The sequence below is a fragment of the Prionailurus bengalensis genome, chromosome B3 (genome assembly GCF_016509475.1).
Source record: "Prionailurus bengalensis isolate Pbe53 chromosome B3, Fcat_Pben_1.1_paternal_pri, whole genome shotgun sequence".
Classification (NCBI taxonomy): domain Eukaryota; kingdom Metazoa; phylum Chordata; class Mammalia; order Carnivora; family Felidae; genus Prionailurus; species Prionailurus bengalensis.
This window is the reverse complement of record NC_057355.1, coordinates 143,054,622-143,080,060: the sequence shown is the minus strand read 5'-3', so window position 1 is coordinate 143,080,060 and position 25,439 is coordinate 143,054,622. Positions and strand designations below refer to the sequence as shown.

Sequence of the window (25,439 nt, the reverse complement as noted above, 5' to 3'; positions counted from 1 at the left end):
CCCCCGTTGCCGGCGTCTCCCTCCATCTTGTGAAGGGGTTCTCCTGGCTTAAGGTGGCAGGGCTTTCGCACTGCCATCCCGAGAACTCCTCTGCCCACGTGCACCCCACGGGGCCTCTGGCCTTTGTGAGGCGGCCCAGTCACCTCCCTCAACGCAGGTGCAAGCTCAGCGGCCGTTAGGCAATGCGGGCCGGCCCCCGGGGTGAAGGCTGTCCCCCGTGTCCCATTTGCACAGCGGCAAGACTCTGTGGCCGTGTTTGGCGACCTGCTCCTTAAAGCTGGCCTCCCCGGTGCACCAGGCGGTCATCCGGACTGCAGGCTGGTCGGCGTGCCCGCCTTGGCCACTCAGCCGGAGCTGCCCCGTGCCTTATCTGTTAAGTCCTGCCGGTGACCCCGGCCGTGGTTCAGCCTCGGAGGCTTGCGGTCGAACCAGCCTGCCCAGAGCCGGGACTGTAGTTTCGTTTTTTTGTTTTTAATGTTCATTTATTTTTGAGAGGCAGAGAGAGACAGCATGAGCGGGAGAGGGCAGAGCGAGAGAGAGGGGGACCCAGAATCCAAAGCGGGCCCCGGGCTCCGAGCTGTCGGCACAGAGCCCGACGCGGGGCTCGAACCCACCAGCCGTGAGATCATGACCGGAGCCGAAGTCGGACGCTCAACCGACCGAGCCGCCCAGGTGCCCTGAGCTGGGGTTGTTTTTCTTAACTTTTTCCTTATTGTGAAATACATGTAACGTACCGTTTGCCGCTGTAACCACGTTTAGATGCCTGATCTGGTGGCAACGGTTGTGTGCCGTTGCTGTTTCGGAAACCTTTTTGGGGCTCCCAACAGACCCGTCACCGCTCCCCCCCCCCACCCCTGCGACCCCCTCCCCAGCCCCTGCCCACCCCTCCCTTCTGTCTCTATGAACTTGCCTGTTCTCAACGTTCGTGTCGGTACAGTCATAAACCACGCGGCCTCTGTTTCTGGCTTCTTTCCTCCACGTCGTGTCTTCAAGGCTCGTCCATGTTGTAACCTGTGTCAGCATTTCCTCCCTTTAAAAAAATTTGTTTTTGCAGCGCTGGTAGTTCACCCGGGAGTCCGTTTCAGGGAGCAGGATTAGGGAGTCGGCATTGTGAAACAGAGAAGGTGTTTCGGAATTTTTTTTTTTTAATTTTTTTTTTTAACGTTTATTTATTTTTGGGACAGAGAGAGACAGAGCATGAACGGGGGAGGGGCAGAGAGAGAGGGAGACACAGAATTGGAAACAGGCTCCAGGCTCTGAGCCATCAGCCCAGAGCCCGACGCGGGGCTCGAACTCACGGACCGCGAGATCGTGACCTGAGCTGAAGTCGGATGCTTAACCGACTGAGCCACCCAGGCGCCCCTTTCGGAATTTTTTAAATTGAGGCATAGTTACATATAACACGATACTAGGGTCAGGTGTACAACAGGAGGACTCGGTGTTTGTATATGTTGCAAAAGGATCGCCACAGTATATCTCCTTAACATGCGTCACCACGGGTGCTTACAGGCACTTTTGTCGTTAGGTTCCCGGATGGAAGAAGATCTACTTTCGAGGCGAGTTTCAAATCTACAACAGGGTGTTATCAACTATAGTCACCGTGGCGGCCACTGCACCCCCGGGACTCGGTTGTTCTTCGACTGGAAGTTTTGTTCCTTTCGATGGCTGAATGATATCCCACTGTGTGGCCAGCCCCCTTTTTGTTTAGCCGTTCATCTGTTGTTGGACACGTGGGTTGTTTTCCGCCTTTGGATGCTGTGACTAGTGTGCTGGACGTTGGTGTACAGGTCTCGTGTGTGTCCCTGATTTAAGTTCTTTGGGGTACCTATTGAGAAGTGAAATTCCTGGGGCACATGCTAAGTCTACATTTAGCTCTTTGAGGAACCGCCCAACTGTCTTCCACAGCGCCCGCGCCATTTTGCGTTCCCACCAGCAGTGCGCGAACAAGGACTCCAGGTCGGCCACGTCCTCACTAACACTTGGTATTAACTGTTTTTATTACAGCCATCCTAGCGGGTGTGTAGCGTGTCTCATTTGTGGCTCTGATTTGCATTTCCCTGATGGCTGACGTGGAGCATCTTTTCATGTGCTAATTGGCCAGGTGCACGTCTTGGGAGAAGTGTCTGTTCAGGTCACTTGCCCATTTCAAATTGGGTTGTCTGTCTTTGTTGTTGAGCTGTAGGAGATCTTTATATATTTTGGATATTAAACTGTCATCTGGAGCGAGGGTCTGAACCTGCTCATAATGCCGCTCTCTCCCACCCCCCGGGATGCTGGCGCCCTTGTGTTCCCGTTGAGTGGAGCTGAGGTTTGTCACCTGTCGCTTGCCTTGCCTGCTTGTTCCCAAGTTCTGCTTTTATACTTGTGCTGTGACCACTGTCCTGGTGGTGTCCTTGGCCGAGCTTCAGGGAGAGGGGTCCCGGGATCAAAGGGCCCGGGTGGCTTTGTGAAGACTGGAGGCCTGAGGGCTGGCACTGTCCCAGAGGTGGTCCCTGAGTGCAGGGGGGTCGCAGCTGGTGTAAGTGCTGCCTGGGGGGAGACTCTGTTGATCTCTGGGCAGAGGTGGCCTGCTGTTCTAGGACTTGGGAACCCCAACGCCCCCCAGCATCTCCGGCAGATGAAGGCTGTTTGCGTTCGTGGAACCAGGACTGTTCTGTGGGGACAGATAGCCTGTGAGGCATGTCACACCCTTGCCATCACACGCTGGGACACCGAGGTCCAGAGAGGGTGGGAACACACCTCCGGCCACACAGCAACATCCAGACTAACCCCAAGATGGGCTTGTAGTGTGACCCCTTGGGCAGGAGGATTTTGAACCTGAGTCTCCCTTCTGACTGGGGCAGAATCCCTTTGCCCATGTTATGTTTCTCTTTGCATACTCCCAGGGACAGGCGGCTTCACTACCTATGAAGCAGACTGTTCCATCACTGGGTGGGTGGCTCTGACAGAAAGTTCTGTGGGCTGGGAGGAGGGTGGAGGGGCCTGGCCATGGGGGCCGCAGAAGGGGGGCTGAGCCGAGCTGTCACATCCTTCTGAGCACAAAAGGGAAGTGACTTCCTGGGTCAGTTAGCGGAAAGGGCTGGGCAGGATTTACCCTTCATCTGGCCGGTTCCAGTTGGGGCCCAGCCTCTGTTGTGGTCCTGGGGACGCTGTTCATGTGCCAGCCTGTGGTTGGGGAGCCCGAGGCTGCCCGGAGACTGGCACCGGCTGTCCTGAGCGTGCCTGGGATAAACCCCTGTTGTCACTAGCCTCAGTTTCCATATCTGTGCTCTGCCTCTGAGGGCCTGTGTGCCCTGCCCTGGGAACCAGGGGACAGAGCAGACCTGAGGAGCACTTGTCACCCTGAGCATGTGACAACCGCTGGTGCTGTTCCTCCCCATCCCTGGACACAGCACCAGACTCCTTACTCCCCCCCCCCCCCCCCCCCCCCCCCCCCCCCCCCCCCCCCGCCACAGAGCAGTCAGGGAGGCTTCTAGAAGGCATTCTCCCCCTTTCCCTCTCCTGCCCCCCACTCTTGTGCTGTCCCTGCTGAGTCTGGCTGCTTGTTGGCTGGAAGGCCCTCCCCTGCTTGGCCCACTCTCACTGTCATTGTCCTTTTCTTTCCTGTAGAACAAAATACAGAAAAGTACCAAAGTTTCTATAACAAACACCCCCCACCCCAAACGAATGCATTCGCCATTTTATCATGTTTCCTTCAGATCTTGTGTAAGAAGCCAGGGCCCTCTGTGTCCCCTCCCCTGCGCCCTCCGAGGTTCCCGATGTGCCTGGGCGACACGTGCACCGCGTCCCTGGAGCCTGACGGAAGTCCCCCTCCCCCCCACATAGCCATGTGCCGCTTCCATTTCGGGCACTACGTTTCTGTGACCTGTGCTGACGCCTGCTCCTGGGCGGGCGGCAGAGACCCCCACCCTGGGAAGTCCCGCGGGAGCCCCCAGCTGGAGGGGCAGGCAGGTCGGCTGCCTCCGTGGGCCCCCCCTGCCCCCGAAGGATCGATCCTAGGTCCCCAGACGCAGGGCCACGCCTTCGAGTGACCCCCGCCCCGCTCCCCCCCTCCCCCGTGGCTGCTGGAAGGAGGGAGGGAGGGAGGAAGGGCGGGGAAAGGGAAGCGGGGGAGGGGGAGGCCCGGCCGCGTGGCCACGCCCCCCTCACTTGTCTCCTCGGCCCTACCCGCAGCCAAGTACCCGGCCATCAAGGCCCTGATGCGGCCCGACCCTCGCCTCAAGTGGACGGTGCTGGGGCTGGTGCTGGCGCAGCTGCTGGCCTGCTGGCTGGTGCGGGGCCTGGCGTGGCGCTGGCTGCTCTTCTGGGCCTACGCGTTCGGGGGCTGCGTGAACCACTCGCTGACGCTCGCCATCCACGACATCTCGCACAACGCCGCCTTCGGCACGGGCCGCGCCGCGCGCAACCGCTGGCTCGCCGTGTTCGCCAACCTGCCGGTGGGGGTGCCCTACGCCGCCTCCTTCAAGAAGTACCACGTGGACCACCACCGCTACCTGGGCGGCGACGGGCTGGACGTGGACGTGCCCACGCGCCTCGAGGGCTGGCTCTTCTGCACGCCGGCCCGCAAGCTGCTGTGGCTGGCGCTGCAGCCCCTGTTCTACTCGCTGCGGCCGCTGTGCGTGCACCCCAAGGCCGTGACCCGCATGGAGGTGCTCAACGCGCTGGTGCAGCTGGCCGCCGACGCCGCCATCTTCGCCCTCTGGGGGCTCAAGCCCGTGGTCTACCTGCTGGCCAGCACGCTGCTGGGCCTGGGCCTGCACCCCATCTCGGGCCACTTCGTGGCCGAGCACTACATGTTCCTCAAGGGCCACGAGACCTACTCCTACTACGGGCCCCTCAACTGGATCACCTTCAACGTGGGCTACCACGTGGAGCACCACGACTTCCCCAGCATCCCGGGCTGCAACCTGCCCCTGGTAGGGGCGCCCCGGGAGGGGGGGCGGGGCTTGGGGGCGCTTGGGGGGGGGGGCGGGCCCCGGGGCGGCGGGAGGGGCCGCACCGGACAGGCGAGGGCCCGCTGGCTGCGGAGTGAGGGGGTGATTTCAGGGAGGGCAGGGGCTCGAGGGGCATTTCACCGTTTACGAAACGGTTCCCGGGCTGTATGTCCTGGGGCGGGCCACTCGCCCTCTCTGTGCCTCGGGGGGGTCGGGTGCAGCACAGCCACGCTGCGTGTGACACACCTCCCGTTCCTGGCCCCTGCCTCCCTTGTCCCTGCTCGTTTCTTGTCACTGCCCTGTGGGCCTCCAGGGCGCCCTGGTGGCAGAGAGGATGGGGTAGGCCTTGCCCTTTGTGACCCGAGTGGCTCGGCCTGAGCTGCTTTCTCTGCCTTGGGAGCCCCCCTGGGGGGAATTTCGGGAGGAGGGAGGAGGGAGGGAAAGAAGGAGGGGGAGGGGAAGGAGCGCCCCTCTGGTGCTGGGGGGCTAGAAAGAGACCCCCGGGGGGGCTAGAAAGAGACCCGAGGCGCAGGGTGGCCAGAGGAGGCATCCATCGGTGGGGAGGACGTCGGAGTGTTTGAATCTGTGCGCGTGCCTGCGTGTGCAGATGTTTGCGCGTGTGGCTGAGCATGCCGACACAAGGACGCGAGTGTGTGTGTGTGTGCGCATGCGGTGAAGTGGGAGCACTCGTCGGGGCGCGCGGGTGTTTGTGCCCTGGCCGCGTGACTCTGGACTCCCGACGGCCCGAGTGCCCGGCCCCGGAGGGGGGGGGTGGTGCAGCCCCAGCCCCGCCCTCCCTCACCTCCCCCTCCTCTCCTGCCGCTGCGGCCGAGGTCCGGCTGTGTGCCAGGCACCAGGGCAGCATCTCCCTCCGGCCTCGCCACAAGCCCGTGCAGCGAGGACCCCCGTTCCCCATTATCCGCATTTCACACACGAGGCACAGGCTCAGACAAGGGGGGGGTCCCTGCCTCAGGAAGTAGCAGAGCCAGAATCTGGACCCAAGGTGGTCGAGGAAGCACGTGTGGTCGGCTCACTGCGAGCCTTTACTTCTCCCACTGCTCACGCCCCGTGCGGGCCACCTGGTCTCTCGAGCCGGGTCGTCAGCTATAAAGTGGGCCTTGAGCGCGGGCGCGAAGGGCATCCCCTGAAGTTGGCGGGCGGTGGAGTGGCGGTGTGCCCATGCGGCCGGGAGTGCTTCCTGGAGGAGGCGGGCTGAGGGTGTGGGTGCCGAGGGGGCAGGAGGCTAGAGGGAGCGGTGTGCGCCATTTGGGAAATGGGGACTAGTGAGGCTGGGAGGAAGGCAGGTGATGGACGGGGGCCTGGTGGGAGCCGAGGCCAGAGGGTGTGGGGGACGAGAGAGGGCACGGGATGCTGGGCGCGAGGAGTGTGGGCACGACGGTGGCTCAGCCGAACTCGCGCCAGGCTTCGTCTCAGAACCCCACAGGCGCTTGAGGGAACGAAAGCTGGGCCACCTGGGGCCCCGGGGGCAGAAACTTGGCATGAGCTCCACCAAGGGGAGGCCGCGTTTTTAAGCGCTCACCCCCACTTAGGGCAGGGGGCTCAGCCAGCGGCCCCTTTGCCTCAGGCAGCACTCTGGCTGAGCTAGACGTGGGTACCCTGGGCAGTGACGGTGTGTGTGTGTGTGTGTGTGTGTGTGCACGTGTGTGCATGTGTGTGGCAGAGAGGTGTGCCCCAGGCTGCGACCTCTGACCCTGCCCGCCCCCTCTGCAGGTGCGGAAGATCGCACCCGAGTACTACGACCACCTACCGCAGCACCACTCGTGGGTGAAGGTGCTCTGGGACTTCGTGCTGGAGGACTCCCTGGGGCCCTACGCCAGGGTGAAGCGGGTGTGCAAGCTGGCGGAGGAGCGTCTGTGAGCCCGGGGCGGAGGACCCAGCGGAACCCGGGGGCCTGCTGCCCCGCCCTGCCCCCCCCTGCTGCAGAGCGGGTTGTCACTGCCCACCCCACCCCCAGCCCAGTGCCCAGAGCTGCTTTCGCTGCATTTGGTTCCCGCACTGACCGCGGTCTTGTCCCCCAGAACCCAGGACTGCATCCGGCCACAGCGGGCACACATGCAGCCTGGAGAAGCTTGGTCCACACCTGCATTGTCGACCCAGGCCAGGCCCTCCTTTCCTGGGCCTCGGGGATGGAGGCCTGGCCCTGCCCTGGGTGCTCTGTGCCGCCTCCACCGAGCTGACGTCCCTGGTGTTCCCGTGCCCTAAACTCAGTTCGGTGTTTTGTTTTCACATCCACAGACCGTGCTTCCCAGGGGCGGCGTGGTTCCAGCCCAGCCTCAGACTGAGGCCCCCCCTGCCCCCCCCAGCCGGACGCTGCAGGCCTCAGGCCTGTGGATCTCCTTCCCGGCCGGCCCCGGCTGCACCCTGCCTGCTCTCCGGCCTTGGGGACTGTGGCCGCTTCACGCTGTGTGCTTAGCACCCCTGCGGTCCTGCCTTTGTGAGTGGCCCCCTGCACATCCTGGGGCTTGGGGGGTCCACGTGGCCCTGAAGCCCCTCGTTAGCGGCCTTCCCTCCTCTCCAGCCCGGCTGAGTGTGGACACTGTCCCCCTGAGCTGTGCTCCCGCCCCACCTCGAGGCTCTGCCGTGAGGGAAGCCCTCCCTGACCCTAGAGGTTTTAGCCCAGACAGGGTGGAGTCTGTCTCCCGGACCGACTCCCCAAGGACTGGAGATCTTCATAAACAGGTGCCGCAGGCCAGATGCACGGAGGGGAGACATGTGACTGGGCAGACAGGTGGCTGCCCGAGTGAGCCACGGCCCCGAGAGAAGCAGGCTGGTGTCCCTGGTGGGGGCACGGCCCTTGGCCCTTGGGGGCTGCAAGGGGTGGGGTCCTGGTCTCCCAGAGGCAGGCAGGCAGCAGGAGGGGTGCCTAAGGCTGGGGAGGCTGAGGACCCCCCCCCCTCCCGCCGCCGTGGGCACCGCTGGGCCCTGTGAGCTGGCCCAGGAGAGAGAGGGAGGAGGGCTGTCAGGAAGGCACGTGGCAGCTCCCAGGGCCCGAGACCTGGCCGGTGCTGCGCAAGGACTTCCTGCCCGGGACTGGGAGTGGCCTCATGTGGTGCCAGGCACCCCTGTGTCCGAGAACGGTCTGATACCGGGATGGCCCTGGGAAGAGGCCCGGGCCCCGGGGCTGTTGTGTGAGGCAGCGCAGCTTGGCGGGAGTACTTTGAGCCCGGACGGCGGGGGGGGCCCGGCCCCTCCCTGTGCAAACAGGCTGGCCCGAGCCAGGTGAGCGCAGCCCCTCCCGCCGCCGGCCTGGGGACTCCTCGGGGCCTGCCAGCCCACCTGTCGGCAGAGCTGTCCCGAGGAGGAGACTGTCACCACCTGCCAGCTCCCCGCCAGACCCCAGATGACAGGATCAGTGGGCCTGGAATCTGTCGCCCTGGGTTACAACCAGAACCACTGCCGGCCCTGGGGGCTGCTCACCTCCCGACAGAACTACCCGCGGCTCCTGTCTGCTCGGTTGTTGGGAGCACTCGAGGAGATGGGGGTGGGGGGGGTGGTCCAGAGCCCGGCTAGAAAACAGCAGTCCCCTGTCATCAGCCGGACGGCGGCCCTCCCCTCCCACGAGGCCCCCGCAGGATGGCTGGGCACATTGCCGTGCCTGTGGTGGCCGTGAGATGGTCCAGGATACCAAGGCCTGGCCACTGGCCGGGGCCCTGCTCCCGGCACGGGGTCAGACCGTCTCTGGCTCGGAAGGGGAATGTGTGCCGTGTGAGAAGCGCTGGCATATGCCGCGGGCGGGCGTGCGGGCCAGGGCGGTGGTCCTTCCTGGAGGATGCGGCCTGCCTCACTCTCCTACTGCCTCCGGGAGCCCAAGCTGCCACTCCCGGCCCTGCGGTCAGGACGCACGTGGAGTCTGAGGTTGCAGTGTGGACGGCACTCAGGGCCCACCCCTGGGGGAGACCATCGCGGGCCGGCTGGAAGCGCGCGAGCTGCCCTGGCTCCCGCCTTCCCCGTCTGCATTCAGCCTGGCTACCGGCCGAGGCCCTGCTGGCCCCTCTGCTCCCCCGGGGGACGGCGTCCTCAGCCAGGAGCGGCCGGAGCCGGCGCGGGAGAGTGAGCCGGAGCCAGGGGTGTGGACAGTAAGCGTTTATTAGCACGTGGACACAGACACCGCGGTGCGTGGACAGACTTCAACCACCACGACGCTGGGGACCGCTCGCCGCTGACCGCATCACCTAGGAGAAAACTCGGAAACCATCTAATGAAGCGTGTGATCTGGGGAGTCCTCTATAAACCAAAGAAATGTACACTTAAATAGGCAAATATAAAATACAAAAAAGGCGAGTAGACCGGTGCTGTGTCAGGTAGAATCTAAAAAAATCCAGAAATTGGAACTTGTTTCCTCATTTTGATACTCTATCACGCGTTAACACTCGTAACTGGAGCACCTCCCAGCGTCGGTGAGCGCTCGCGGGCGCTGGAGGCCTGGGGCCGGCGGCTGGGCTCCTCGCTGTGTCCCCGCCGGCGGGTGGCCTGGGGTCTCTGTCGGCGGCGGTGGCAGCGGGGGCCGAGGGCACTATGAGGTGCTGATCCCACTCAGCTCCTGCCTGATGGCTGAGGGACGGGACAGGACAGGCTCAGGCACAGCAGGGACGAGCCCTGATTCTCGGCAGGCCCTGTCCCCCACACCCGCCCCCGCCCAGAGGTCCTTTCTGGCGTCTGCCCTGCTCTCCTGAGAGCCTCACCCAGGCTCCCAGAGGTCGCGAGGCACAGGCTAGAGGTCAAGCGGGGCAGCAGACTCTATGCAGACTTTGGGGTGACAGCAAAGCACCCCCTCCAGGTAGAGGATGAGCTGAGGTAGAGGTGGGGGGGCTTCACCTGCCTATTGCCTCGGGGCTGGCGAAGGGCCTGTGGACACCAGGAGCCCCGGGCAGTTCTGGGCACGGTGGGCACCGGATTCTGCCTGGAGGCCCCGGGGCCCCGCTTCTGGCAGTGGCAGCAGAAAGGGCCTGGCCTTGAGCGGTGGGGGGGGGGGGAATGGCTCCTGCTCCCGCCTTCCCTGCAGGGCTGCCTCCTGTCCCCACCCCTCCTGGTTCTCCCCGATTTGGGCCTTTCCCTGGACAGACCCCACTGGGCCTGGAGCCAAAGGCCAGGAGAAAGAGCTGAGTGCTGGGCCCTTCTCAAGTGACAAGGGATGCCTCTTGGAGCACCCGCGCTGCCCGCCATTTCCTGCGGGCCTTGGCCGCAGGTGGAGGCCCACCCACGAGGCAGCTCCCACCTGTGGCTGCACCGACGGCAGAGGGGAGAGCGAGACCTGGAGACGTGCTTCCCGCCGCACCCCACTGCCTGCGTCCCCGCCCGTTCCCTCTGCAGGGAGGCTGGCTGTGCAGCCCTGCTTCCGGCCACACACCAGCTCTGGCCCTGGGGCCAGCTGGCCGGCCCCTCCCAGGTGGGGCCCCCAGCAATAAAGCAGAGTTAATAGTTGGCCTGCGTCTCCGGCTCTGGGGCGGCCTTGCACTTCACTCATTAACTCCTTATCTGCCCATCTGCCCAGCCCAGGCCTGGGGGGGTGGGGTGGGGTGGGGTGCAGAACAAACAGGACCGAGTATCCTCAGCTCAAGCTGAAGCGAGGACAAGGACAGGGTGCGGCTCACACAGCCCCGGGCGGGGGGGGGTCCAGGTCAGCGGGCGCTTCAGGTGGGCTCCCACGCCGGCCTCCCCTCTGTCCAGCCCTCTGCCACCAGGGCCCACCCCTTTCAGGTCACGGAGCCCTCTCTCGCCCCGCCGCCTCTGCTCCTGTGGGGGCCAGGCCCAGCCTTGGCGAGGGCGTGTGGGGGTTGGTGTCTAGGCTGCGCCTCGCTGCTCTGTCCCCGGGCGAGCCAGCTCTGCCCAAACCTCTCCTTTTCCTCTGGCTCCAGCCCTGAGCCAGCTGTATCAAAGGCTCTGGCAGGAACCGGAAGGACGGACGTGACGGGACCCTGCCCTCTGGAGCCAGAGGCTCTTTGAGGGGGAGCCGCGTGTCTGCTCCCCCAGCCCAGGGCCAACCAGGCAAGCTGGGAACTGTCTCAGGCCCACGGGTCGCTCTGTGGCGTCTTGGTCCCCATAACCCCCTGGGACGGCAGCAGTGGCCCCTGTACCCCAACCCGGTGACCTGCAGGTGGCAGAATCAAAGGAGTGAGTGTGCGGTCTGGGTGTGCAGACGAGGGGCAGACGGTTCGGGCCGCTTCAGCGCCCCTGGTCTGGAACGCGTTCTCCGGTCACTCTCCCCTTCCACACGCTCACAGCTCAGCCGGGCGGAAGCCCGGGCGAGCGCTGACCCAGTCGGCGACCCCCGTGGAGGTGCATCTCTCAGGCAAAGTCACCTAACTCGTCTGGGCCTCGGTTTGCTCGACCAGAGGGTGGGGGTGACGTGGGGGTCAGGAGGGGGAACGGGACCGTCGGCACGGAACCACGGGCCTCCCCGGCGGGGCCATCACAGCTCCGCTGCCTTGTAGCCCTCGGGCCCGGCCGCCCTGCCGCTTCTCCAGGACCCTGGGTGATGGCCAGGGCGCGGCCTCTACTCACCGTCGATGATCTCCTCCTTCACTTTGTGGAGCTCTCGCACCACCTCCTCGAGGATCTCCTGTTGGGAGCAGAGCCTCCAGGTGAAGGGACCCGCATGTCCGAGGGGCCCTCACCCGTGTTCCCACAAGGCAAGGATGGAGTGTGATTGGGGGACGGGACACCCCCAGTCCTGCTGCAGAAACCAGGGACGGCCCCGGGGGTGCGGGGAGCCCCGGGGCAGGCTGGAATGTCCGGAAGGGCAGAGGGATGCTCTTCTGACCAGGAGCATGGGCACCCCCTTCCCCCACTGCTGGCCACCCCGATGGGCATGCCTACCCGCGTGCACCCGGCAGGGGCCCAGCCTCTGGCTCCTTCCCGACCTCTCAGGAAAGGACACACTCACCTGTTTCATCCGATCCAAATCTAAGGCATCCAGGGCCACGTCATTCGCACCCCCCACCGGCTTCATCCTGGAGAGGATGGCAGGGTGCGTTAAGGTGGGGAGCCTGGCGGGCGCCCTCCACGCCGGGACCGCGTGGGGGAAGGCAGGCTGGGCGTGCCAGGGCCTCCAAGCTCAGCTGAGGACCATGCTTTTACTCCAGGCCACTCTTAAGCTTTGCTAATAGGATCCCGATGTCCCGTGTCCACCTCAACAGGGTCGCATGGACGCTGTGACCGTATTCCCCAACCCAGGGGTCACTGGGGGCCCAATGAAGGGGTTGTTTTCTGGTTTGGGAGCTCGTACACGCAGGTGGCAATGCGGCAGTTACAGGTCACATGCTACCACCTCCGGAAAAAAAATACTGGCAAGCTGCTCGGTGAGGGGTCTATGTTCCCGGCTGACCCGCAGCTTGGGGAGAACCAGGAACAGCGGTGTTAAATACACGCAGAATCCCAAAAAACACACGGTACACCTTCATCCTAAAGGCATCCACTTCCACACAAACCGGTGTCCTTGCTGTAGGTAACCGGTCCTTGGGTGTAACTTTCCCCCCAGGAAATGTGTTTGGATGTGGTTTTGCTCTTTGGAGGCAAAGGTTTCGGTCTCACGGATCGTACTTCTTTGAAAAGCTGCCGAACCGAGGTTAGCTAGTGGCGTGTGAACCGTCCCTGGGAAAATGTGGAGAAAATGCTCATCTGACCACTCAGCCTTTTAAAGCGGGGCGGTGGTGAGGAAGGTACGCCTTCTGGATCCCACTTATCTCCCGAGAAGAGAAGGGTGGTGGGAGCCTGCGGGTCCAGGGAAATGTGAGGCCCGAGCCGGCTCTGGGGACCGACGGGGTGAGCGTGGGCAGACACACATCGACCTGGCAGGGGTCAGTGCCAGGGACAGCGAGCACGTGAACCGAAGCGTGGGGCAGTCACTGGGGAAAACAGCGCAGAGGCCCCTCAAAAACGAACCCAGAGCCGCTTCTGGGTGTGTAGCTGAAGGGAAGGAGGTGGCCGTCCCGAAGACGGGCCCCCCAGGGGCACCGCGGCATTATTGACAGGAGCCGCGACGTGGGGACAAGCCAAGGATCTGTTGACAGACGGATGGGTAAAGAAGATGTGTCCACACACGGCGGAATACTACTGAGCCACCAAGAAGGGAGTCCTGCCATGTGTGACAACAGGGGTGACGTAAGGGCAGAGACGGACGCTATGTGATCTCGCTGATACGTGGACTCTGAAAAGGGAAACGTGTGGACCCAGAGTCGACCGGTGGCTGCCGGGGGCCGGGGGCCGGGTGAGGGAGGTCAAAGGGCACACCCCTCCAGGTGCAGACGAGAGAGTTCAGGGATGTGCTTTGTGGCATGACGACCATGGTGAACGCCACTGTGCCGTCTGCTTCACGGCAGCTAAGAAAGCGGATCTTGAGACCGTGAGGTGGTGGCTGTGTTAACTAACCTTGTCCCGGTGACCATGTCCCAATATATGTACAGACATCATCACCACGGTGCACACCTTAAACTTCTACAGTATTAGATGCCAGCTGTATCCCAATAAAGCAGGGAAAGCAAACCACTGAATAAATAAAGTTTAGTGGTCCAGTGCCCAAACCTGGATTAAAAAAAAAAACAACGAAGAGGTGTTCCTGGTCCCTCCTGGCTGAACTCGAGAAAGAGGCCGGGGTGGCTCTGAAGGAGGCTAAGGAAGTTTGGATCCTGACGGGGGAAGAGGGGTAGCGTCCATGCTGTGGTTCAAGTGTCTGTTCTAGCAGCAGTTTTCTGGGTCCCCTGGGCAGCCTGCTTCACCTCTCAGGGCCTCAGTCCCCCCACAGTCACCCCGAGAGGGACCCCTCTCTCGGGGGGCTCCACACGCCCTGCTCGGAGCCATCAGTGAAACCAGAGAACAGACTGGTCTTGGAGGTGGAGAGCCCCATTCCCGGTGGGAATGCCCTTGGGAGCGTCCTTGCCTGTTGAGGGGCACGGGCTGCCCTGGCGGCCTTGCCTCCTCCCAGGACCCTTCCTTTGGCTCCTGCCCCACTAGGGTCCCCCGTCCCTTCATAGCTGGAGTGAAAGCACTGGTCCCCCAGGGCACCCTGCGTTAGAGCTCCAGGACGGGGGACACAGAACGAACCCAGACTTCCAGCCACGTGACCCCTCCTGGCCCCTCTACGCTCCCCGCCCTCAGCCCTCCCCACCTTCCACCACCTGCTAGCCACACTGGCTGGCTTCTGTCCTTGAGTTTGCCGGGTTGGTCACGGGGCCTTGGCACTTACCTCCTGCTCGGAAGGCTGTCCCCAAGCTCTCTGCAGGGCAGGCTCTTCCTTATCCAGGTCAAGTCCAATGCCACCTCTGAGGGGCCTGCCCCCGCCCACACGCTACAGCACTCTGTCCCCACTGTCTTCCGCAGAGCACGTCTCACAACTCACAGCTGCACACAGCACATGGGCTCCTTGCAGGCAGAGACCTGCGGGCCCCGGCTCCGAACCTGGCTGACCTCCGAGACCTCGTCCTGATCACTGGCAACGTCACTGCCATTCCAGAGCCCTGCCGGAGCACTCTCAGATAGCCTTGTCTACTCTGCACGCTTAGGCTCAGATGCTACCTGTATCTGTGCTAAGTGCGGGTCCCCTTCAGTTTGTCGTGGGCAACAGGGACTTTTCTCAATATGGGTCCCAGAGACCTACAAATTCAGGCCACGTGGCTGTTTGCCTCTGACTTTTGGAGACACCTCCGTTTCAAATACTCCATCCTGCTACCACACCAGCTTTTGGTTTGGGAAATGGTGAGTGTTTCTCGGGGGAGAGCTGTAGGCAGAGGAGGGAGGGAGGGGAGGCAGGGTGCCGGCTGGTCCCGGGATCAGCCGAAATGCGGGATGTGGCCACGGCCAGCGAGCACTTCCTGTGTCCGGCTGTTGTCTGCACAGCTGCTTTATAGGGTGCGGGAGGAGTGGAGGCCCGCAGAGGCCGCCCGGCCTGGCCCGAAGTCACAGTCAGTGAGCCCAGAGCTGGGGTTCAAGGCCAGCCCCACGTTACTGCCCTCCCCAGGACCCCACCTCTCGCTCTGCGAGGGGACAGCAAGGAGCAGGTGTGCACAGCCCTGAAGGCCCTCCTGCCTACCTTCCCCAGGTCTGAGGAACAGGCCACCCTTTCCCAGAGCAAACTGTTAGGTGACAGGACACGGGAGTTTGGGAGTGTTAGTCGCGGGCAGCGGACAGAGGAGGTCCACGGGACGGGGTTGTTCGGTACCTAGAGTGAGGCTGCGCCTGAAGGGGGCTCTTAGCTTCGGGGCTCTTTGCCACAGACGGGGTTCTACGGCACGGAATGAAACACACGTGTGAATTGGCCCGTCGCCCGCCTCGGCCCCGCCGGACGCACAGCTCGGCCTCCCCAGGGCAGCTCACCTGGACAGTAATGAGGACACGGGTTTCTCCACCGAGTTGCTCCGCTCCCAGGGCTTCCGGCCAGCCTCTGTCGATTCAGACAGGGGACGGAGAGCCTCAGAGCTGGGAGGACTCTCGGTGGCCAAACCAACCCACCCCCCACCCCAGGCAGGAGGCCCCCCACCCGGACACTGAGGGCGCAGAGCTGCCCCAGCAGGAAGGTCTGCTTCGCGCTCCTTGTTCCCAGGCTCTCTTTGGCCCAGGATGGCCCTTGCAGGGTTGTGGATGGCACTGCTGTCACCCGGCATCGCCCCCCTCGGGACGCAGCTCCCACTCCCTGGACCTGGCTGACCCTGACTTGTGGCCTGGTTCTGAGTCCTCTCACCATGGCTGGGTCTCTTCTTGGAGTGAGAGCCTCTTAACCGTGACCTCTACAGTCAAGCCCCGACTATGGCAAAGGGCTGAGTGGAGCAGAGGAAGCCCGTGGCCTGGCTGCCCTCAGGGCAGCCCAGAGACTGCTCGTCCCCACCCCACCGGGTACCAGCTGGTCCCCTCCCGCTCTGGCCCTGAAAGCTGTTTTTTCTTTCCATTTTCTTTCTCAAGTGGTGTTAAATTCCTATTTCGTTTACTTCAAAAGGTTTGTTGGACTGAATTGAATTCCCTGACTTTGCAGAATGAGCAGAGGCAGAAGAAAAATCCCTAGGGGTGGCAAGGAAGCCACCTGAGGGTCTGAGGGGGGGGCCTCTCCCCAAAACCCCGCTCTGGGGCCCACGCTGGGCCTGCAGGCACAAGATCTGGGACCACATCCAGGCTCAGGCTGTGGCCCCGAACAAACCACGTCACCTCCTAAACTGGGACACAGCATACATAGCCATTCACTGGGGTGTGTGGTGTTCACGCATTCACCAAGATTCCACGGTGGCACCTTTTCAGAAGGGGAGGTCACAGGGAGGCAGCCTGGCCGGCAGAGCATCAGGACCGGAGGCAGGTGCGGCGGCAGGGCCACGCCCCCACGAGGCAGCCAGCAGCTGGCGAGAGCCTCCCTGTCTCCTCTCTGCCCCTCCCACCACTCTGGAGAGCACAGGCTTCAAGCAGGTGCCGAACAAAGGTCTGTTGAACGACCAAGTGACCAACCCCAGCGGCTTCTTCCCACTCTCCAGCCTCAAGGCACTCTTCTACGTGGACCCCTGCGCCCCGAGTGCCGACAGGGCTTCTGAGCAGGGTTTGGGGCTGTTTCTCCCCTACCCCATCACCAGCAGACTTCTTAGCAGCACCACAGTGAGCGAGGCTCACGGGTGATGACGGTTTCATCTAGCACGGCGGGCTCTTCGCAGGGAGACACGCGTGTGACAGGCGTGTTCCTCTTCAGAGCTCTGGCCCGAGGCCGGGAACCCCAGCCCCCCACCCCCCCCGGCTCCTCCTCCCCCATGTGGGGGTTCTCATGCCCTCGGGACGTCAGCACAGGCGGTGGCTCCAGCACCTGCCCCCGCTCCTCCTGGAGGCTCAGGGCTTCCAGAAGACGTCAGGGAGACCCCACTGTGCCACCTCACCGGCCCTCACTGCTCATCTGTGGAGGGAGGCGGTCGGGACGCATCATCTTCCCGGAACGGCCCCCTCCTGCCCTCAGACCTCGTGCCTGGTGTGGGGCGGGACGCCGTCCCTTACCTGAGGAGTTGGGCGGCTGGCTGGCTGCTCGGGTCCCCGGAGATGGAGAGGTGCTCAGCTCTTCCTGAAATGGAAAAGAGAAGCTGTGCCCTCAGGGTCTGCTTAGAAAGGCCCGTCGGGGCAAGGGCAGGACGCCTCTGACCAGGTCACTAGCAAACCTTGGCTTTCCATATTTTCTAAGGAGCCCGTGTTACTTCTGTAATCAGCAGAACAGTGACTGTTATCAGCAACAAGCGAAAAGCCCTAATCTTGGTGGGGAAGTGGTCCAGCCTCTGGACAGGCAGGGTGGGGGGAGGCTGCAGGGAGACACGGTCTCCTGCAGAGCCGGGCAGACTTCTCTGTGATCTGCAACAAGCCCTTGCCGTCACTGAGCCCGCCACGGGCCCCTCGGGCTGACTCCTTGTGGGCCATTGTCCGCTGGCAGCCTTGGGCGGCCCGTGGGAGTGGCCGGGCAGGACCACGGAAGGGACTCCCTCTCTAGGCCCGGCTCCCTGCTCCACTGGCCGGCGTGAGGACCGGATGTCAGGTGGCCTTACGGGGCCGTGCACGTGGGTTGCAGCACGGCCAGGCTCTGGGAGTTGAGGGTCAGGGCCGCCCACGGCACGGCCTTCACCCCAGACACCTGGTGGTGGGAGACCCCATTCACTTCTCTTTTACCGAGAGAGGAGGACGCGGTGAGAATCCCTTCTCTCTGCCCAACCAGCCTACAAGTTCATCAGTGTTGCTGTCAAAGTGGGCTCTAGAACCTGGCTCTGTCCTCAGTGCCCCTCTGCTAAAGCACCCACCGGTGGGGGAGGCAGGCTTGACAGGTGAGCCAGGCAGGAGCCGGAGCCGGGCCGCCTCTCGCTGCCTCCCCGTGCCTCTGCCCACATCTCTACGCGCAGTGCCTGGCCCACGGCAGGGCTCCGCGGAGGCAGGCAAATGCGTGTCTGCTCTGCCTGTGGAATGTGCGTGGTGAAACGCAAAGAAAGGAGGTGAATAACTCGACAACAAAAATGCTGATGTTTGCAGAGCGCCTGGGTGGCTCAGTTGCTTTAGCGTCTGACTTCAGCTCAGGTCATGATCTCGCGGTTCGCAAGTTCCAGCCCCGCGTCAGGCTCACTGCTGTCAGCCTGTCAGCGCACAGCCTGCTTCAGATCCTCTGTCCCCCTCTCTCTGCCCCTCCCCTCTCCCAAAAAATAAATATTAAAAAAAAAAGCTGATGCTTATCACACACATTTTGGAAGGATTTTATACTATTAAGAAAGGGGCATTTGTTAGGTAATAAAAATGTTAAGAAATACACACACACACACACACACACACACACACACACGATTGCTACATGGAGCTTTTGACCAGGCAGAGTCAACCACCCTGACAAGACTGAACTAGTGGATTCTGACCCGAAGCCAAGAACCGCCTGTGGGATTGCCTGGGCCACATTCTCTGTCAGCTGCTTCCCTCCCCTCTGGTCCATCTGAGGTGTGGGCCTCTTGGCCGGGACCAGGATGCCAGGCTCAGTGCTCCAAGCGGGAGGCCTCCTCCTCCCCCAACTGCAATCTGCCCCTGGGCAACGTGAACCTGTGAGAGCCACTTGTCCCCAGACTGAGAACAGACCTGGCACCCATCAGCAGGCCCCAGGTATCTGTGGGGTGAATGAATAAACTCCCGGGGCCTCTGGCCCAGAGATGGAATGCTGTGCTGGGCCCTGGGTCTCAGCAAGAGTCTCCTCGGGCCTCTCATTTAAGGGAGGGCTGAGTAACTGAAACGGTGGGCATCCACACGTGTGCCCGGGCACCAGGACCCGAAGGAGATGGGCAAGAATGGAGGCTGCAGAGGTTAAAACAGAATGAGACACCAGGAGTTTTCGTTCAATGCCATCCTGTTATGCTTTCAAAAATAATTCAAACAGGGGCGCCTGGGTGGCTCAGTCGGTTGAGCGTCCGACTTCGCCTCAGGTCATGATCCCACAGTTCGTGGTTTCGAGTCCCGCGTCGGGCTCTGTGCTGACGGCTCGGAGCCTGGAGCCTGCTTCGGATTCTGTGTCTCCCTTTCCCTCTGCCCCTCCCCCCACTCATGCTCAGTCTCTCTCTGTCTCAGAAATAAATAAACGTTAAAAAAAAAAATAATTCAAACAAATGCTCCCTTCACAGAGAAGTTCCCCTTTCTTCCCAAGCTAGGAAGGAGAGCACCACAGCACCACGTGGTACCATCCCGCTGGGGCCGGGGGCTCACACCCTCCTGCCCTGGACCCTGGGCCTGTCCTCAGAGCCAGTGGGCGGCAGGGCACCCACCCCACCTCCGGCCCCATATTCGGGGCTGTTTCCTTCTTTTAAACGAAGCTTGCTTGCTTTCCATTTGTTCCTAAACCTAGTCTGTGCACATTGAGGAGCAGGGAAGAGACTCTGGAAGATCCTGAAAAAGGAAAGCCAGGGCCCGCTGCGCACCTGCTCCGGTGTGTGGGGTGGGGCCTGCTGACCGTGTGTGGGACTGCAGCAAGGGGAACCAGCAGGATCCCAAGGCTTATTCAAACCAGAAAGAAAAGTGGGGGTCAGAGGAAGAGAACTCCCCACTGGGGGTGGAAGGTTTCTCCCAGAAGTCCCTGGGATTTGAACCCACTCTTCTTCTTGGAGCCGGGGATTTGGGGAGGTTGGGTGTTCTGAACGGGGCCGTGAGGCACATCAGTTGTCCAGCACAGACCGACTCAAGACTCAGATGCCCAAGCAAGGCCACACGGGCTTTTGGTACTGATGACTGCCCTGTGGCTCCCGGCCGGAAAGGTCTCTGCAGTTGTAGAAATTCGTGGGGAGTTACTGGGGCTGACTCCAGACTCCGTGCAAGGCAGGCGACATAGGGGCTTGGGCCACAGGTTAAGAGTGAGTCTGAACAAGCAAAAGTGTGTGTGCGGGGTTAAAGATCGAGTAGTGGGGAGCCTTACTTAGCCTGGGGTCTGGGAGGCTATCTTTTGGGGGATCAGTGTTTACACAGAGAAGTGTAGGCGAGCAGAAGCTAGCTGGAAGGGCTGACACCCTGCACGTCCCCAGGCATGGGGTTCAGAGGAAGCCGGCTGGCAGGGCTGGAGCCCAGGGCTGTCCCAGGTTCGCCTCAGCTGATGGAAGGGGGGGTCGGGCGGCGTGAGGCAGTTCACTGGCTGGTTGTTTCTTCTGGCTCCCATTACTGAGACGCAACCTGTATGCCCTTATGGTTAAGGTCTAAGCTCAGCCACTGCAGCAGGGGCCTACTTTTGTTAGAAAAGCTTAACGGGGGGGAAAGAGAATTAGCCACTCCTAGGGGAAGCAGATGCTTGGAACCTGTGCAGCCAGACTGGGCTCCAGGAGGTCTGCTAAGGACAACAGCTGGAGTCCCTGTGTCCTCTGTCCCGCTCGCCTACAGCTCCTGCTGGAATTGATGGACTCAAGTGAAGTCTTTAAAAACCACTTGAGAAATGATTTGAGAACGAAAACCGCCCTGGTCTCCCAGCACACGGTGCCTACCGCGAGCGTGCTCCCTGAACCCCGAATCCCCGGCAGAGGCCAGGCCCCGTCTGCACGGCCCCTCTGAGCTCCCAGGCTCCAAGCTTTCTCCTCGTGGCTCTCCCGGGCTAGCTCCCGCTTCCCTGCTTCTTGCCTGACCTCAGATGTTGTGAGGACCAGGGCAAAGGCCTGCCACCCGGAGCGAGGGGAGGGACAGACATGAATGCTCCCCCGGCTCTTCTGTCCCCTCTGCCTCCCCAATTCTCTTGTCCCTCCTGTGAACCACCTGGTGAAATTTCTACCACATGTACATGCAAACCAGCCATGCCCCTCAGGGCCCCAAAGGCCTGGTCTCCTCACACTGGTGGGGAAGCTGGGGGCTGCTTACCGTTTGGCTCTCATCTTCCTTTTTATCAGCCGGCTTGTCTGTTTGGGAGGCTGCTTTTCTCCTAGCACGAGGGGAAGAAGGGTACACATCAGCTCCTGTTTTCACGCTGACCCAGATGCCTCTGCTGGACACCGCCTGGCCCTCAGAGGAATCTGTGGCGGGGGATCTGACCCATTTTGTGTGAAGGAGGCAATTGTTCGAGCAGCCACGGCAATGCCTAGGTGAGCGTCCGGGCCTCTGTCCTTGTCCCATGACCCTGGACACAAAACTGGTCTGGGAAGGGAGAACAGGGTCTGGGGGACATTCTAATCTCTGTTTATGGCACCTGAGGAGTGGAAGAAATTGGTTTGCAGCCTGTCCAGGTTCCCCAGGGGACTCGGCTGGGCTGGGGTGGCAGCCATTCTCCCAGGACACTCGAGGCCGGGCCCTGTGGGACAGGGAGAGGTGCCCCTCGGCCACAGGTCAGGGCTGTGGGAGCATTCTGTCTTCAGACTGACTGGCTTAGCTAAGCGAATCCCGCTACCTGTGGGAAACCTTTTTCCATGACCTCTTCCTATCTCGGACCTTAGCCCTGCAGCCGCCCCCCTCCCCCTTTCAGATCCAGAACACCACTGTGAGCCTGCCCCTGCCCAGAGAGGGCAGGGCCCTGAAGAGCTCCAGCTGATGCTCTCCGGTCGCTCTGCACACTCCCCACCTGCACGGACCCCTTCTCATATCCTCTAAAGCCCACCCCTACGTTTTGGCCTCAGTGGTCATCTATATCTGGCTGACTCCCAGATCTGCACACACACCCCTGATAGCCCCCAGAGATGTGCTGTCAGGGATCTCCCACTGTGTGAAGCCGCCACAGCACTCAGCACCCGGGAGGTGAGGCTGTCACAGCCGAGAGATGGGCCCACGGGGAGTCTCTCCTCCCGGAAACCCAGGGGATCCCCCCCCCACCAACCTCTTCCTCACAGAGTGGAGCCAACCCTGCCTGTGCCTCGTAGCTCAAGTCTGTCCTCCCGTCTTCACTTCCAACACCTAGTGCCGGCCTGCAGTGCCTCTTCCTGGACAACAGCAGCCCCCTTGCCGGGCTGCCCACTGCCACTTTGTTCCACGACACTCTGTCCTCACCCAGAGCCAGCATTGAATTTTCTGAAGCCAAGAGCGGGCCGGCATGCCAGTCCCGGGAGGGCTCAGCACATAGCTCTTGTCCACGCCGAGTTTCCCGTCTGAGCCCGGCTACTGGGAGGGAGACCTCGCTGCTCGGACCCCACTGCAGGGAGGGAGACCCCATCGCTGGGACCCCACTGCTTGGAGACCCTGCTGCTGGGAGAGAGACACGGCCCCAGGGGAGGCAGAAACTCCCTTCCAACCTTCATCGAAACAACAGCCTGCGGGGGCTCTGTCACTACGGCTCCAGGCAGCCCCCGCCGCGGGGTGGGCTTCAAAGAGTGGCTCGCTGAACCCTTGTGGGCGCGGTGCACCCGTGCTTGTTCTTGGCGGGGCCTCGACCGTCACGCCAGCGTCCGGGCGTCTCACGGGCTCCTGGCGACATTGGCCTTTTCCTGTCCTCAGGAACTTCCTCTATGTTTGGTCTGAACCATCTAGGCCTGTTATTATTAACGCGTCGGTTTTGGACTTGAGAGAAGCAGGACTATTTTCTTTTTGAACAACATCTATTTTTATACAAGGCCCGTCCACCTCTCTGGGGTGAAGCCCTGCACGCCTGCAGACAAGGCTTGTTCTCACAGCCCGACCTTCCGCCACCCTCCACCACACCCTGGGCTCTAGGCCCGGTGGGTCTCTAGCCTCCCCAGTATCGGAACACTGCCCGCTCTCCTCAGCTGGGAGGAGGGCTCTCCTTCCGGGCCGTGCCCCTGTGGAGCCTCCCCCGTGAGGCCCTCCTGGCTCGCCCGGGGGCGGCCGGCACTGGTGTGCGAGCCTCTGCTCTGCTGCGTGACGACTGCTCACAGTCTGTTCCTGCCCTTGGTGACCTACGCGTGCCGTGGATCAATCTCCTGGCTCTGTCCGCCACCCCCGGCCATGTGAGCAGAGGCCCGCCGGCCCCGTCCTGCCGCAAAGCGCCAGGGCACCTACCTGCGCTCTGGGGACCCGTTTCCCCCCCTTGCCCTCACAGAGCCGTGGCCAGGGCAACACAAAGCCCCGGCCCAGGGGAGTTCCCACTCAGGGTTAGCCCACCTGGAGGGCAGTGGGAGTGCCTGACAGTAAGAGAGGTCGGGGGCGGGGGCCCGGTGGGAGGGGGGCCCAGAGGCTGCTTATGCGGACACGAAGGAGCACTCCCACAGGGGGGTCTGCTCCTGAGCCCCCCGGTGCCCGGGGAGCATGGCATTCGCAACCTACGTCGGCACGTTCCTGCCGCCAGGCCACGCTGACGAGTAAGATCCAGGCTCTGCGACCCTTCTGAGGAGCTGCCTGGCCTCTCCGCCCGCTGCCGTTCCAGCTGGGGGACGCCCAGGAGGCACGGGGACAGGCTGACGGCCTGGGGCAAGCTGGCGCCACGGCTGCTGGTGTGGACGAAGGGGCTGACCGGGCCCCGGGCCCCAGAGCCCAGCCGCGACGCGGGTGCCACTCTTGTCCCATCCCCCGGGGTGGTGCCCTCGGGACTCCCGCCACTTCAGAAGGCTCCCCCGTGTCCTCCGTGATGGCCCCGCAGGACCGGCCCCGCAGCACGCGTTCGCCGTTGTCACTCGGAGCGGCTCCAGCAGTGAGACTGTGTCATTTACGTCGGGATCGTAAGTGTGGGGCATGCGCCTCTCTTCCCCCGAACTGGTCTCTGAGATTATCTCCAAATTTCTGTCCACTCAGGACGAGGCTGGTACGCGGAGGATGCGTCAGTAAACGCCGTCACACCCAGATGAGGAAGGGCTGGGAGGTCAGGGGACTCTTCTGGGCCCGATGCCTCAGGCTGACCCCCTGAGAAGGGGAACTTAACAGTCCCCTGCTGGGCTGAGTCCAGGTGGCGGTGGGCCCCGGGGCCGGGCAAGGCCTGCGCTTTGATGCTAAGGAGCAGGAGACCCCTGACAAGTAGCTGCGTCTGGGGCAGGGGGGACCGGACACCCACCTCTTGGCCAACAGCTTGTTCATTTCTTCCATGAGGCCTCCTCCTCCACCCCCACTGCTCGCTCGGTTGGCGTCAGACTTAGAGGTCCCGCTGGGGCTGGAGCCTCCGGACGCATCTTCTGGCTGAAGGGTCAGGACACCACATTTTAGTCCGGCGTCTGGGGTGGGACGTCACCGGGGGGCGGGGGGTGCACGCAAGGGTGGACGGGACCCCTACGATGGAGGCGCTGGAAGAGGCCCTCAGCCCTCGGGTCCCGTCCCCCCAGCCCCGCCGGAGACTCAAGCAGAGTCCAGCGAGGCACCAGGACTGGCCGGTCGCAGTCGACAGACACTCCCCAGGTCTGCTGGCCCCTGTCAGCGCCCTTGCCAAGGCGGGTGTGTCATGACCGGGAGGAGGGGGACCTCTCGGGAAGGAAGCCAAACTCTGTCTCGCGGGTGTTCTCAGAGCCACAGCTGCCCTCAGCTGCCCTGGGGCCGCTCCCCCTTCCGGGCCACCCCAGACGTGCTGGGACAGGCGGTGGGTGGGGTGCGGCTGGCCTCCAGGGTCGCGGGGGAAGCAGGATGGATTCAGATCCAGGAGACCCGGGGCTGAGTGCGAACCCTGCAGCTGACGGGCTGGATGGCAGGCGAACCGCTTCCCCGCCGATGCCTCAGTTCTCGTCTGCGAGGCCTCCCGCCCCACTCGTGACGGTCAGCGTGAGGGCCAGCAGCAACCGCCAGCACCTTGTGGCTGGTGTGGCACCGCGTGGCAGGGGTGGCGTCCAGGCTGGGGGCCATTCCCAGCGTCTGGTGGACGAGGGCAGTTCGAAAGGGCCCCGGGCCGGCCCGCCCACACCCAGGGACGCTTACCCGCTGGACTCTCCTCAGCTTGGCCCCAGCCAAGGCAGCGGCCAGTCCTGACACGGAGCTCTCGTCGTGGCTGGCGCCCTGCGCTCCTCCGGCTGGCAGTGGGGGTGGGGGAGGCGGAGTGGCCCCTGCGGGTGGAGGCGGGACAGGGGGCGGAGGCGGGGGTGGGGGCCCACTACAGGAGAGGGGGGCGCTGGCTGCAGACGAGGGGTGCCCTGGTGGGAGGATGGGTCCTGAAATACAAGGGTGGGGCTCAGTCAGGCCCCAGTCCCCAGCTGGTGCTCCCCTGGGAGGACGGACAGCAGGCAGCCTACTCCTCTGAGGGACAAGCTCAAGGTTGCCTCTTCCAGGAAGCCCCCGCAGGACGCACCTAGCCCTGGTCTAGTCACTCCCTCCGCTGGTCTTCCCAGCATTCCTTGAGCTCAGCTAACTTTCTCTAGCTCCTGTCGTGGTCTTCCCGTGACAGACGCGCTCTGGTGCGTAACTCGTTTTCCGTCTCCGTACCTAGCTTTACCCTGGGCACCGGCAGAGGTAGGTCCCTCAGATGCCGTTGTGACCGACCGTGGCCTCGGGGCACCGAGGCAGGTACCCCCGGTCGCAGGGCCGACCGGGGCACGTGTCAGGGAGCAACGCAGAGGGCCGGGCAGTCCTCTGTCCACCATCCAGCGAGCCCTCCCTCCAGGGCCTACTGAGCTCCACCGCGTGCTCAGCACCATGCCGGGCGCTGGGGAGGGCGGCCACAGGCTCTCTGCTCATGGCCTCGCAGGGAGGCGGTGA

At 62.9% G+C, this 25,439-nt stretch overlaps 2 protein-coding genes across 4 annotated transcripts in view; one reads left to right on the top strand and one right to left on the bottom strand.

Moving 5' to 3' along the window:
- DEGS2 (delta 4-desaturase, sphingolipid 2) overlaps positions 1–9,286 on the top strand; it is a 72,283-nt gene extending 62,997 nt beyond the window's left edge. For all 3 annotated transcript variants that reach the window (XM_043557012.1, XM_043557014.1, XM_043557015.1), the window contains 2 exons: positions 4,174–4,916; positions 6,666–9,286. In XM_043557012.1, the coding sequence (XP_043412947.1) occupies positions 4,200–4,916; positions 6,666–6,812 (864 nt within the window). In that variant the 5' untranslated portion in view covers positions 4,174–4,199 and the 3' untranslated portion in view covers positions 6,813–9,286. The remainder of the gene's footprint in view (positions 1–4,173; positions 4,917–6,665) is intronic.
- EVL (Enah/Vasp-like) overlaps positions 9,024–25,439 on the bottom strand; it is a 152,687-nt gene continuing 136,271 nt past the window's right edge. The window contains 9 exon segments of the mRNA XM_043557010.1: positions 9,024–9,506; positions 11,457–11,514; positions 11,839–11,905; positions 15,109–15,171; positions 15,264–15,330; positions 16,908–16,971; positions 20,751–20,811; positions 23,818–23,939; positions 24,666–24,895. Of these exon segments, the coding sequence (XP_043412945.1) occupies positions 9,469–9,506; positions 11,457–11,514; positions 11,839–11,905; positions 15,109–15,171; positions 15,264–15,330; positions 16,908–16,971; positions 20,751–20,811; positions 23,818–23,939; positions 24,666–24,895 (770 nt within the window). The 3' untranslated portion in view covers positions 9,024–9,468.